This window comes from Gossypium hirsutum, chromosome A05 (genome assembly GCF_007990345.1).
Source record: "Gossypium hirsutum isolate 1008001.06 chromosome A05, Gossypium_hirsutum_v2.1, whole genome shotgun sequence".
In the NCBI taxonomy this organism is placed as follows: domain Eukaryota; kingdom Viridiplantae; phylum Streptophyta; class Magnoliopsida; order Malvales; family Malvaceae; genus Gossypium; species Gossypium hirsutum.
The window spans coordinates 21,038,183-21,050,734 of record NC_053428.1 but is presented as its reverse complement, the minus strand read 5'-3'; the positions used below and the strand labels follow the sequence as shown (position 1 = coordinate 21,050,734).

At 36.3% G+C, this 12,552-nt stretch overlaps 2 protein-coding genes and 1 non-coding gene across 4 annotated transcripts; 1 reads left to right on the top strand and 2 right to left on the bottom strand.

The window, feature by feature from the left end:
- Window positions 1-339: 339 nt before the first annotated feature.
- Window positions 340-4,542, bottom strand: LOC121229470 (adenine phosphoribosyltransferase 1, chloroplastic). 2 transcript variants are annotated; one of them, XM_041113906.1, is made up of 7 exons: window positions 4,204-4,542; window positions 3,806-3,916; window positions 3,577-3,687; window positions 2,343-2,435; window positions 1,938-2,087; window positions 1,638-1,696; window positions 340-684 (listed from the first exon to the last, which is right to left on the bottom strand). In XM_041113906.1, the coding sequence occupies exons 1-7, from the start codon at window positions 4,391-4,393 to the stop codon at window positions 631-633; spliced, it is 768 nt and encodes a 255-aa protein (XP_040969840.1). In that variant the 5' UTR covers window positions 4,394-4,542; the 3' UTR covers window positions 340-630. The 2 variants fall into 2 exon arrangements, with proteins under 2 accessions (XP_040969840.1, XP_040969841.1); XM_041113907.1 differs by lacking the exon at window positions 4,204-4,542 and adding an exon at window positions 4,058-4,076.
- A 2,660-nt stretch (window positions 4,543-7,202) lies between these two features.
- Window positions 7,203-8,651, top strand: LOC107958181 (zinc finger protein ZAT10). Its single transcript, XM_016893867.2, has one exon. The coding sequence runs from the start codon at window positions 7,654-7,656 to the stop codon at window positions 8,464-8,466; it is 813 nt and encodes a 270-aa protein (XP_016749356.2). The 5' UTR covers window positions 7,203-7,653; the 3' UTR covers window positions 8,467-8,651.
- A 2,695-nt stretch (window positions 8,652-11,346) lies between these two features.
- On the bottom strand, window positions 11,347-11,419 carry TRNAK-CUU (transfer RNA lysine (anticodon CUU)). The gene has a single exon. It is a non-coding gene; the product is annotated as a tRNA-Lys (tRNA).
- Between the last annotated feature and the right edge of the window lie 1,133 nt (window positions 11,420-12,552).

Genomic DNA, 12,552 nt, shown 5'->3' with positions numbered 1-12,552 from the left:
CAAACAAAATAATGCAAGACAATAGTTGCTTAATGTTGTCTTAAGGAGGGTGATGAATAGTGCAGAAATATGAGAGTTTACACTAGTCTCTTCGCTTTGGAAGTTCAAAACTAACTGCGAAATTCTTTTACCCGATATGTTACCATGTCTATAAATTTTCCCCTGAAACTTTGTGCAAAAATTGTCAAACTACATATTATTTGTTATATGTAACCATACTTCAATCATTGGCTCATAGGTGATAAACTGTGAATTGTTTTTTTACTTGGGCATAATTTATCGAAATGTGCTCGCAATGAGGTATTTGTTCGCATCAAAGGTTAAAACACAACAATGCCATTAACAACATAATATACCTTTCATCATATGATACAAGGCAAATCAACCATCCTTACAGGCAGAAACATAAAGCTTTGTCCACCATACTCGCTCTTTAGAGAAACAGGAAACATCAACATCTAAGTTATCATACTTCTTAGTTCAATCTAACGTCTCACCTTATTTACCTAATGTAGCTCTTTTTATTTAACATAGTAGTTATTCGAGGCTTTCGGGGAAAGTTCTAGCCATGTTGCAACACTCAATGAAGGCCAATAAACAAGCTCTTGCACAATAAAATATGTAAGATGATCAAGTGGAGCTTAGAAGAACAAACAGTGGTTTCCCTCCTAACCGTTCCCGTCCCTGAAATATAAAATGAGAAAACATTAAAAAGGAAGCGGATGACTAGGCATAAATGTATAATATACTTTATCCTTGACTCATAGCACATGAGACATCAGAAACCAACATTAAACACAAGTTAGTAATTTCAAAGGTCTACTAGTTGATACATCATACATGAAATCAAGAAAGTTGTACAGCAAAAACTGAAACGAAGCTATATTTTAAAGCTCCAATAGACGTAGTTTTCAGTTTACTGTCAACACGGGCCTAAAATTTTCCATGCAAACTTACATCCATGCTTCAATGCTGTAGTAGAATTTGATATTAACATTAATGATTACATGAAACTTATTGCCATAGACTTTGTTAGTTTTATTTTAATAGAAATGCACAGGGCCTACCATATAAACCTCCAATGGACATAAAAGGAAAAACAAATGAATGAACGCAATTGGTAAAAGAATAAGAGATACCACACCTTTCGAAACCTTGCATCATGCTCACAAAGAATACTTACAATTGTATTGAAGATGACATTGACATTATTTTATCTCTAAGAATTTATTTCTGGCCAAACATGTTCCAGCATAGGTTAGCCTATGAAACAAGCAGATATGAGATTCATTCTTTCACCTAGTATGACATTAGGAAAGCCCAACAATTCTGATCACCTTAAGCAATATCTGGCAGACTTTTCCATATACACGATCTACACCTTTTTTTTTTTTTGCCCTTCTAAAGATGAATTAGAGATCTAAATTTACTCCCTTGATATGCGCAACTATAAGCTGCTCCATAGAACATTTATGAATAAGTTAACTACCGCAACCTTTAGTTTTATCAGTCATAAAAGTTTCAAACTATTGAGTCTGTGTAAAGCTAATCACTGTTATAGAGACCTATAGAAAACATTAGTTCAATGAATTAATGACTAACAGGTAGCAGGTAGGTCTGAGATTAGAAACACATACCTTTAGCTCGGGTAATTCAATAACACAAGCACACTCCACAACGTGCACCCCTACGCATTCTGCAAAGAAACAGCTAATCATATAAACATCATTGCCCTAATAAGATAAACAGGAGCAGGATGCTGTTCCAACACATGGAAAAGACGATCCTAAGGCACTTGTTCTCCTCCTTAAATCACAGGAGCACTTATAACCAAACATGAAAGTGACTGCAACAGAGCAAAGCCACTCTCTACCATATTATGGCACATAAAGATCAAAGTAAGCAAGGTCCCTACATTAATATTTAAATTCAAATACCGAGTAGCCTGATTGCAGCAGACAAGGTTCCACCAGTGGCAACAAGATCATCTATTATCAAAGCACGTTCTCCTGCTTTGACAGCATCAACATGCATCTCCATTGTGTCCTTTCCATACTCCAAAGAATACTCCTCCGATAAAACCTCCCCTATAAAGATCAAAACGTTTAACAGTTAACAGAAAGATCATATTCCTTTGAACAGTTTTTGAATGTGTTGGAGAATTTGGCAATAGCTGAAACAGAACAGAAGGCAAGATTATCCACAATGAACCACATTATCATAAATAACAGCTCCTCATTGCGGTTCTTTAATAGCTAATCAAAGTTTCAATGCTATTAACAACTTGCAGCAACAGAAATGTAAAATTCATTAGGAGATAATAAAGGAAGAAGAGGATGTACCCGGCAATTTATTGGGTTTCCTCATAGGAACAAACTTTGCCCCAATAGCCAATGCTATAGGTGGGCCAAAAATGAATCCCCTTGCTTCTATACCTGCATTTTGCCATCAATATTTCTTCAACTACAAAAATCCAGACACAATTACAACATATATCAAGAAAATGCACAAACATTATTACAGTAAGAGGAAGATCAGGCAACATAGAATGAATGAAATTCAGTCAGCTTCACAGAAGCATTGCAATGTCAGTGTCTTCCATTGCAATGTTTGAGAACGCAGGGGGAAACAAATCAGTAATTTTATCACTCCCCCTGCCAAAGTCCACTGGAATATCCAAGGACATGGCGATATCATTTGCTACAGCAATATGACTAGAACCACCAAGAAAATAGGATTAATGATTTGGAAGGGGAACAAAGGTATTACTGCTAGAATTGCTACTTTGATTGCTTTCCCAAGATTTGTAGTGAAAATGAGAGTCAAGAGCATTGGAAGAACGAAGCAAACTCTCCCTGAACCCAGCAACACTCATATTGGTTTCAAGATTAGGACAAAAGTCGATGGATTTAAGAAGCTTGACTGCTCGTCATGCTCCATAGGAAACGAGAACCGGTGAAGAATTTGGTGTGTGAAATCAAGCTGATCTTCTTTGGAGAACATTCTGTTAAATGAGTCCCAATCTTCATCATGAAAAGCTGCAAGAGACTCCATCTCATCTCTTGTAAATTGAGAAGCCTTAAGGGGGGGAGGGCTTGTTTCTCTGTGCTGGTAAAGATGTTTTGAGGTGAGCAAATAACTAGGGACATATTTATACCCCAAATTCTAGAGAGAATGTTCGCAAGGACTGACTTACATTAGTTTATGGAGTTCTTAATTCCAAAATCATTATTCTGTTACTAATCCAGGAGTCCAATGGTGAGGCCAAAACCAGGCGCAGTACAACTCATTGGAAGGCCAAGTTTATGCATTTGTTCTATTAAACTAATTGGAACGATTCAGTGACTCTCGAACACCTTGGACCTGATAAAATTGCAGTTACAATGACTTAATCGTCCAAGAACAATCATTGAGAGGTGACTAAATGTGATTAATTACTCGTTAAGGGTGAATGAAGCACGCGTATGAATTCGGCCAATCTTCCCACCAAGTCTCGTAGAACCAAGCCCATCAATCAAGTGATTTTCATGTGTTCATAAAACAGATTGATACTAAGAACTAAGGCACAGGATTTACCTGCAACGACAGATATATCTTTTCCTCTGTACCTCTCAACAAACAGATCAATAGTATCACGAAATGCTTTGGTATCAAGAAGCAAAGTTGTTATGTCTTGAAAGATTATCCCTGACCAAAAGGAAATGACACTCTAAAGAATCAACAAAAATAAATAAATAAAAATCTGTAGCAAGGGGAAAAAAGCAGCAAAATGCAAAGAAGAATAAAGGGTAGTTTTCCTTTTTACCAGGTTTTGGGAAGTCAGGGATGACACGAATCGCAGAAGAAATGTTGGAAATCCGAGGGTCTTGTTCATCTTGAGACGCCATATTTGGTCGATTTGCAGCTGAGTCACTCGCTGCTCTTACTCAAAACAGAAGACAGCCAATCAGATAGGGAAAAAAAAGACGGTCTGCATGAAAGGGAAAGGCTGCCAGTCGACACTCACCAACCAAAAAAAAAGCCTAAAGTTATTAAATAAAATAACTAAAAAAATTACCTTAAAAAAAAGTAACCACTAATAATCCACTTATAAGAATAAGACCAAGGTGCCCCTATCTAAAAGATCTTTGATCCTATGCCCTTTTTACGTTAATAATCCTTCAACAATATAGTACTGGGGAGAGTAAAAAAACAAAACATTGCCTGAGCAGAGTGGAGGAAGAAGGGTACGCCTGTAATTTCGAAAACGAAATGCCGGTAGCTGGTAGGATGAGAAAGGGATGATCCAGCCGCCGTTTCGTTTGGGGAACACGGTGTTGTCAGGCGGAGCTGTCGTTGACAACTGAGAACAGATTGGATTTGAAGAAGAGAATATCAAAGCCCTTTGCAACATTTTTTAGCCGCCAACGACTATAAATAAAACAGCAGAAGAAACACACACACACAAAAAAAAGGAGGGTCAAGCTAAAGGAGATTGGGAGAAAAGATCACAGGAGTTTTGAATGTTTTTAAAAGTAGCTTTGAGGAAACGTGCAAATTTGGGAATTGTAGAGGGTAATTTGGTCTATACGAGAATAATGTCCGAAAACTCTCACTAAACCAGTTCTAGATTTGGTTAAATGCTGCTATTAGTCCCTATATTTTAATAAAGTTATGGATTTAATCCTTATACTTTAATTTAGTCATTTTTAGTCCTTGTACTTTTCAAATTTTAGATTTTCAGTTCTTACCAAACAACAATTATTAAATTCATTAGGTTCTGTTATTTCTAAAATATGATGCGAAAAACATATTATCATATGTGTAAAACTATATCAGTTTGTTATTTCTACATATTATTCACTAAAAATCCTATTAACAGATTAGCTATAGTAATTTGTATAAAGATTAAAATTTTAAAATTTGAAAAAATATAGGGATTTAAAATGACTCAATTGAAGAATATGGACTAAATCTACAACCATACAAATAGGACTAAAATTGAATTTGTGTAAATATTGGATTGAATTTAACTGTTATTATTTGGGTCAGGACTAAAATTGACTATTTCAAAAAATGGAAGGACTAAAATTAACCAAATTAAACTACAATTTGCAATGAATAATCTAAATTTTCACAAAGTATAAGGATTAATAGCAGAATTTAACCAATTTCTTTTGTGGATCAAATGTTGGAAATTGATCAATTAGTGATATGGGTCGGCGTCCACAATTGGAGCGGATATTATTAAGAGTCCGAGGTGGGCCGGTAAAACGAGGCATCGTCCAACCGAACAAGTGGCGTGAAAATGAACTTAAAACAACGTCGCCATCTTCTTACGCAATTGCCCCATCTTAAACAGTATTCGACTATATAAAACACTGCGCGCTATTGAAAAAGATAGTGACACTTTATGCCTTCATCCATTGGAACACTGCTACAACACTTTAGCATCTTATGTTTGCAGCCTTTAATTTGCATATCCCAGAATTTTACTTTATGAAGTCTTGTAATATAATCATAATGTGTTGGCTGCCTATATAGAAAAATTAATGCATTATTACAGTCTAAACTTACTAAATATTATTATATTGAGGTTTAAAATTTCTTTTCATACTAAAAAAATGAAATAACCCTTAAAAAAAGCAGATTGAAAGCTAATAAATTAAGACCCACATGCCTTTCATCTCCTTAGCTAAAATAACTTTTGCAGTAATAAGCTTTTGAATTATGTGAGAAGTTCAATGACTCTCTGCTAACTGATTTAGATAATAGATATAAAAGGAGAACCCCATGTGGAGTTCTTTTCTACTTTGTAATAGTTATTGCCTTCTGTTTTTGCACCTCCAATTGAACAAAAAACTGGTTATGTAATCAATGACCTATATACACGTATAATATTAGCCACTTGACATGTCATCACAAAATTGGAATTTTCTATTGCTTTTAATGATTCATTTTTATATTGATTTGTTGCATTCAGTACATAGTTACTGCAAAAACCGAACCTAAGTTATAAGAAAAGGTAGTTTCTAGTTTCTTGTTTCTTGACTAAATAGCTAGTAAGTAGGAAGTAGGCAAACCAAATGAAACTTTGTGGGTTAAGAAAAATGAATAAATTATACAAATTTTCAACAACCAATTTATTGTGTTCTTGATTTGCGTTCATGTGATGTTTTGGGCAAATAGGAGTGGGGAGTGGTAATGGAACTTTACACCAAAGATAGTGAGCAAAGGGGGCTTAAATGGACACATCATGATGTTTGGCTTGTGTATTTCGATGCTTCGGTAACTTCCTCAACGTTTCCAGAGAGCCTCCTTCCTATTACAAAAAATATATTTTGATTAATCAACCGACATTCTCCATTTCTTGCATAGCGACTAATAAAAGCAACCAAATTTGTATTTTCCCAGTGAATAGAAATTGTGGCAGTTGAAATGAATTAAGTTTAATGGTCCTACTTTTTCACGTGAATCACAAGCCTATGGTATTACTATTAGTAGCTAATTAATTTTCGCAACCCAAATCACAATCACAATACATTTACAACATACTTTTTCTAGTTTCAAACTGCAATATATCTTTTAAAGAAGTAAACGAAGGTTGGAGTGGGTTGTTTTTGTTTGGACTATCAAAAATACCTGCTACACGTGGTTCCCAAGAGGTAGTTTGGGAGAGACTCTATAGGGTATTCATTGATGCAAATTGCTTTCAATCTTGTAAGAGCAGCATTTCAGTATTCAATTTAGCTGTTAATTTATTGGTTTCCACGGATGAGAAGCACCCTTTTCAATGTAGGTTGTACCATTTTGAGGCAATGTGGATTATCTATCTGCAGTGTAGGGACATTGTTAGAAATTCATGGAACTCAAAAGTTTTGTGGCTGATGTGCTATGCAATAAAAAAAATATAGCCCCACATTATTAATCAAAAATCATCAAAATCATAATCTTGAATATTTTGCTAAAAAAAATCGATTTTGTTCACATGACTAATATTAAGTTGAAGTTTCATCCGCATATTAAAGATTTTAATAATCAATTGATTTGGGAATCATAATCATGAATCATGGTCCAAATGCAAAGCAACGACTGAGTCGGCACCCAAAGACAAGGAAAAGTCTTGGCAGCAATCTGCTGCTTTGACACAGGGCTTGCCTGCCTGGCATCCCATATTTTCCTGAATTTCACCGCGTTTTGATTTTGAACTCTGTTTGGGGGGGCTGCTCTGATCCTTTTTATTATATCATCCTTCCAAGTGTTTTTCACTTTATAGAAAGGGAAAAAGAAAGGACCTTCACTCTCTACTTCCTTCTCGGTTTCTCACGATTCTTAGATTCATTCAATCTTGTCTGTTTGACCCACTTAGGTATTGCCTCTTTAGCCACCACCCACCAAGAAAACTCAACTACTTACATTTGTTTCTTGCCCATTGCCAAATAACCAACTATTTGTCTAGTTTATCAACTTTGGCTATACTTTTCTCACTTCTCTCCACTTGTCACGCAACTTCCTTCCCCCTTTAAAACCCCATCCCCTCACTCCTCACTCTCCTTCAACTCACAATTTCTTTCCCCTTTCAAACACTTTTGCTCTGCATCTCTCTCGCATCCCAATTCATAACCAAAGGCTCCTTCGTTTTTTGTGTTTACTTTCGGTGTTGGAATCAATCAGATGGCTTTAGAAGCTCTCAACTCTCCAACTACAACCGCTACGCCTACTTTCCACTTTGAAGATACCACTAACTTACACTGCCTGGAATCGTTCACCAAGCGTAAGCGTTCCAAGCGACCGCGTTTCGATCATGTTACCACCGAGGAAGAATACCTCGCTCTCTGCCTTATCATGCTAGCACGCGGCGGTGATGCCAACTCCACCGACACTTCTGTTATCCCACAGCGCCATCGCTCTCCTACTCCAACCGCCTCACCACCGCCTGCACCAGCACCAGCACCTACCTCAACAGAGCAAAAGGTTAGCTACAACTGCAGCGTTTGCAACAAGTCCTTTAACTCTTACCAAGCTTTGGGTGGTCACAAAGCCAGCCACCGTAAGCTTTCAGGCGGAAACGATGACCAGTCAACGTCGACAACCACCTCTGCCACTGCTGGCGGAGTTATTTCATCTGCTTTGAACCCAAGCGGTAAAACCCACCAGTGTTCTATCTGCCACAAAAGCTTCCCTACTGGCCAGGCCTTGGGAGGCCACAAGCGATGCCACTATGAAGGTGGGGCTGGGAATAATGCTAGCGTAACCGCTAGCGCCAGCGGCGTGACGACATCTGAAGGAGTGGGCTCAACCAATACCATGAGCCACATCAGCCAGCGAATCGACTTTGACCTGAACCTACCGGCTTTGCCAGAATTCTCACCGGATAACTTCTTCGTATCTGGCGGTGATGATGAAGTGGAAAGTCCACACCCTGCTAAGAAGCCACGTCTCTTGGTGCGGATGCCACCCAAAATGCAAGTCAACGAAACAAATTAGAAGCTTTTTTTTTTCTTATAGTTGTGTAGGAATTAATTAAATTTTAGACCAGATTGAATGTGTTTCTTTTGTTTTTGTGAAACAATTTTCGTTTTTGGCCTCTGTACATAGCACTTGAACAACTCATCATCAGCTTCAATTGCTACTGTGTTTATTATTTAGTGAATTCAATTAATTCTTCACAATTTGGTACTTATCTTAGGCTCACAGTTGTAGAATTTTATTTTAATACAATGAACGTGCGCAATAAATGAGGTGGCAATTCAAGGAGTGTTGTTTGTTGCATGAAAGGGACGGATGTTTATAACTGGTAGGGTATGAGAGGATCATGTCCATGTTGCATGCTTTTATCGATTCTTGGCCTAATATTCTCAATTTATAGTTTTATTTAAAATATTTCAACGAGTGTTGGGAAGTGGAGGTGAGGAGAAGGGATGTTTGGTGCATGTGGATAAGATGATAGGCATGGGGGATGGGAGCTTTGGAACTGGAGTGGAGAGCTCCCTGTTTTGTTTTGGCACGCCGTTTTCCGTGTGGGGGAAAAGATTAGGATGACAGGTACATGGCCTTTTGCTCAATGTAAGGGGCCTTCTTTTTTATACATATATAAACTTTTTAAAGAGTATTATTATTGGTTGTGGTTATTCAGTGAATGATTGATAGGATAGTGATTCGGATTCTTCTTAGTGAATTATGATGCCACCATTTGTCTACTCCAACTCCCAAAAGTGGTAGCGGTGGCTAACCATTCTTACATATATTTTATACAGTAATTAAGGCAAGGGCGTAAGGGAATTAATTCCTTGTTTAATTTACCATCTCAAAGAGATTAGCAGGAATTTGGTGAGTTGGCAAAATCCTCTTCTAGTAGAGTTCCGCCTTCCCTACTTCCAACCGAATTTTCCGCCTTAAGAAATTCAAACATACGGCTTACACGTATTAAACAAACAACTACGATATGCCTAAGTTTAAGCCGTAGTTAGTTTTACTTATGGATCACAGCCGAAGTTGGGAAAACAAAAGCCCCTTTTATGAGATGATCTTCTTTCATAAAAAAAGAAGCTGAAACTCTAAATTAAACAAAAAAAAATTGCGGTGAAGTCAACTAGAGTAGCAGACTGTGTTGCCTTTGCTAATGCAATAAGGGGGGGTTGTTTGTTTGGCAAAACCTTGTAATAAAGAATTTTTTTTTTCGTCAATAAATCCAAATTGAGAAGAGATAAGCTCTCCTTTGATAGATGCATTTGTGGCTGTGGTCTCATCTCAATCCTCATTGATATAATAGGTCGGTCAGATAAATGTCTTAGGTTTAATTAAAGTAAAATGGAGTACATAGTAGCTCAATGATTAATGTATAAGGTGGTTGGCAAACCGACTCTATATATTCTATTCTATAAAGGGTGGATTATTTTGTTTAATCAGCTTAACTAATGAAATGAAAGTGCCATATACCAAATACAATTAAATACTGTTTTTTTTTAATTTTAGAATAATAGTATGATGATGAGTGTTGGGACATACAGCAGTGATCACAATTTATTTTGCAAAACATCTCAATATATACTCTATTTGAATCAAAATTATAGTTTAGGATGCTTTAGATTTAAAAAAAAAAATCAAATAAAACTCTTAGATTATTTCTTTTTATGTCAGTTAATTTTGTATATCTTCTGACAGATGTTGATAACAAATGCTGAATAGTAAATTTTAATCATAATAGTATCATGTTGCTATAAAAGTCTTAATTTTGTGTCAAAATACCTAAAATATCCAAAGCCAAAACTTCACAGGGTCAATGGTTTAAAGGAAGGTTCAATGGGGCTCCAAGTTCTTTGTATGTGAGCATTTGACCGTACGGTATGACTTTGGGTATGAAGGTCGGCGTTCTAGATTGGTGGGCAAAGACAAATTAAAAGTAAACAAACAAAAAAGCTGAAGTCAAACAATGACTTGAATAATAACTATCTTTCACAAGAGGGAAACGGTGGTCCTCATCCACCATAGCTTTAGATATACCTTACCATGAAACTATATAATCTGGTTTAGGCAAGTGGTTTAACCCAAATGCAACTCTACCTCTTCTCTCTATTATTTTTCACAATTGAAAACTAGACCAGATACACTGCAATTCCACAACTTGTTTATCCCCCTTTATATTAAATCATCTACGAAAAGAATAATAAGGTGGTCCAAATTAACTTAAATCATTTTAGATATTTAGAAGCTATCAAAACCCAAAACTTATATCAGATAAATTATTAATACAGTTGCCTCTAAAAACTTGAAAAATTGGATCTAAATGAAATAGTTTAAACACATCTCTAAAGTCAACTTTGCTGTAGGTTCTTTCATGGGGATATAGTTGAAGAATTCAAGCAGAGGCTTATAGTTATAGAAACTCCACCTTCCACCCCACACAACTTCTTGTTGTTGTTGTAAGTGGGATTAGTGATGGAAAGGGAGTTTTTTTTTTTTTTGATTTGAAGGTTTGTAGTTTAAGTGTTGAACGAAAGTTTGATATGGAGCCAAGATGATGGAAGAAAGCGTTGATGAGTAGTGCATTTTTGGATGGGGAATCACAAGTGGAGGATATCTGGCTTCCACATTTACCATTAACAAAATAAAATGGTACGTCAAAGGGGTTTTCAATTTGCTTGCGTCCTTTTCTTGAGGACAAAAACGAGATTTGCAATCAACCAATGCCTTCAAAAGTGGAATGGAATATGATCTGATGTTGTCAAACCTGGACCTTAAAGCTTCTTCTATCAAACACCTACTCTTTTTCTCATTTTAAAAAGTACAAATAAAGTCCACCCAGCCCAGGTTCTACAAAAAGTACATTACTGAGGACTCTGGAAAAGCCGAAAGGGGAAAAATATTCGCCCACCGTGGGGCTCGAACCCACGACCACAAGGTTAAGAGCCTTGCGCTCTACCGACTGAGCTAGACGGGCTGGTTGTCCTTCTAACTGAATCCTTTTTACAAATTTATAATAATATAAACTTATTAAACAGCTCTTGAAGCATCGAGAGGCCCAAACTAAGCTCAAGTCTATGGCTGCAGGGTTTAACTGAGCTAATAGATGCCGAGACGCCCCGTCTGCATCTAAACTTGAGCTGGAATTTGAAAATATAGAGATTACTATTACCATATATATTCAATACAGAGATTACTATTATCATATTAAATTTCATTTTGAACGCAAATAGACAGATTTTGGAGCTTAAGTGGATGAAAAGAAAGTAGGGTAGCTAGCTTAGCTTCAAAATTCCTCTCTTTTTAAACCTTGGGCAATCACTCAAATTTCCCATTATCCATCTACATATTATCCTTTGATAAATCATGCAAACTAAAAATAGTACAATTACACCTTGCACTTCCTAGGCAAACTAAAGGAATCAATAGCATTTAAATGAGACAGATTTCTTCACTTCTGTAGCATCTGATAAGACGCATGCTAAAGTAATAGTATATATACTATAGAGAACTTTCATACATTGCTACACACCGCTGAACTATCTGCCGATAATTTAGACAAAGAAACAATGATGTCATTTTCATGGACACCCACACACTCCATTCTCCACCACCACTACTTTGCACAAAAAGATTCCCCCCTACACCAAAAAAAAAAGAAGAAGAAGAAGAAGAATACAGTGCACGTAAAAATCTGATCTAGTTCTTATTTTTATATATAATATAACTTGGAAGGATCAAACATGAGTATAACTGGTGCATGTGCATCTATATAAACTTCAACATTTAAGAACGCATGCTGTGATAATATTTTCACTATTATGAAGTCGGTAAAAAAAATTATCCTTTCTCTTTGTCAAAGGGCTTAGAATTGATATATAAGAAAGTTAATAAGTCATTTGGAAACAGTTGGTATTTATTTGTATTTTCAGATAAATGACAATTGAAAAAAGAATAATATTAATATTGTTATTAACGAAACTAAAAAAAATCTGGTCATTGATCTTTTCTATCACCATTACCAATGTGGGTCTCAAGTAAAACTGACTGCAACGGCATGCCAAATACATGAATACAATGAGACAAAAGTCTGATGTGCAGCAGAGGAAT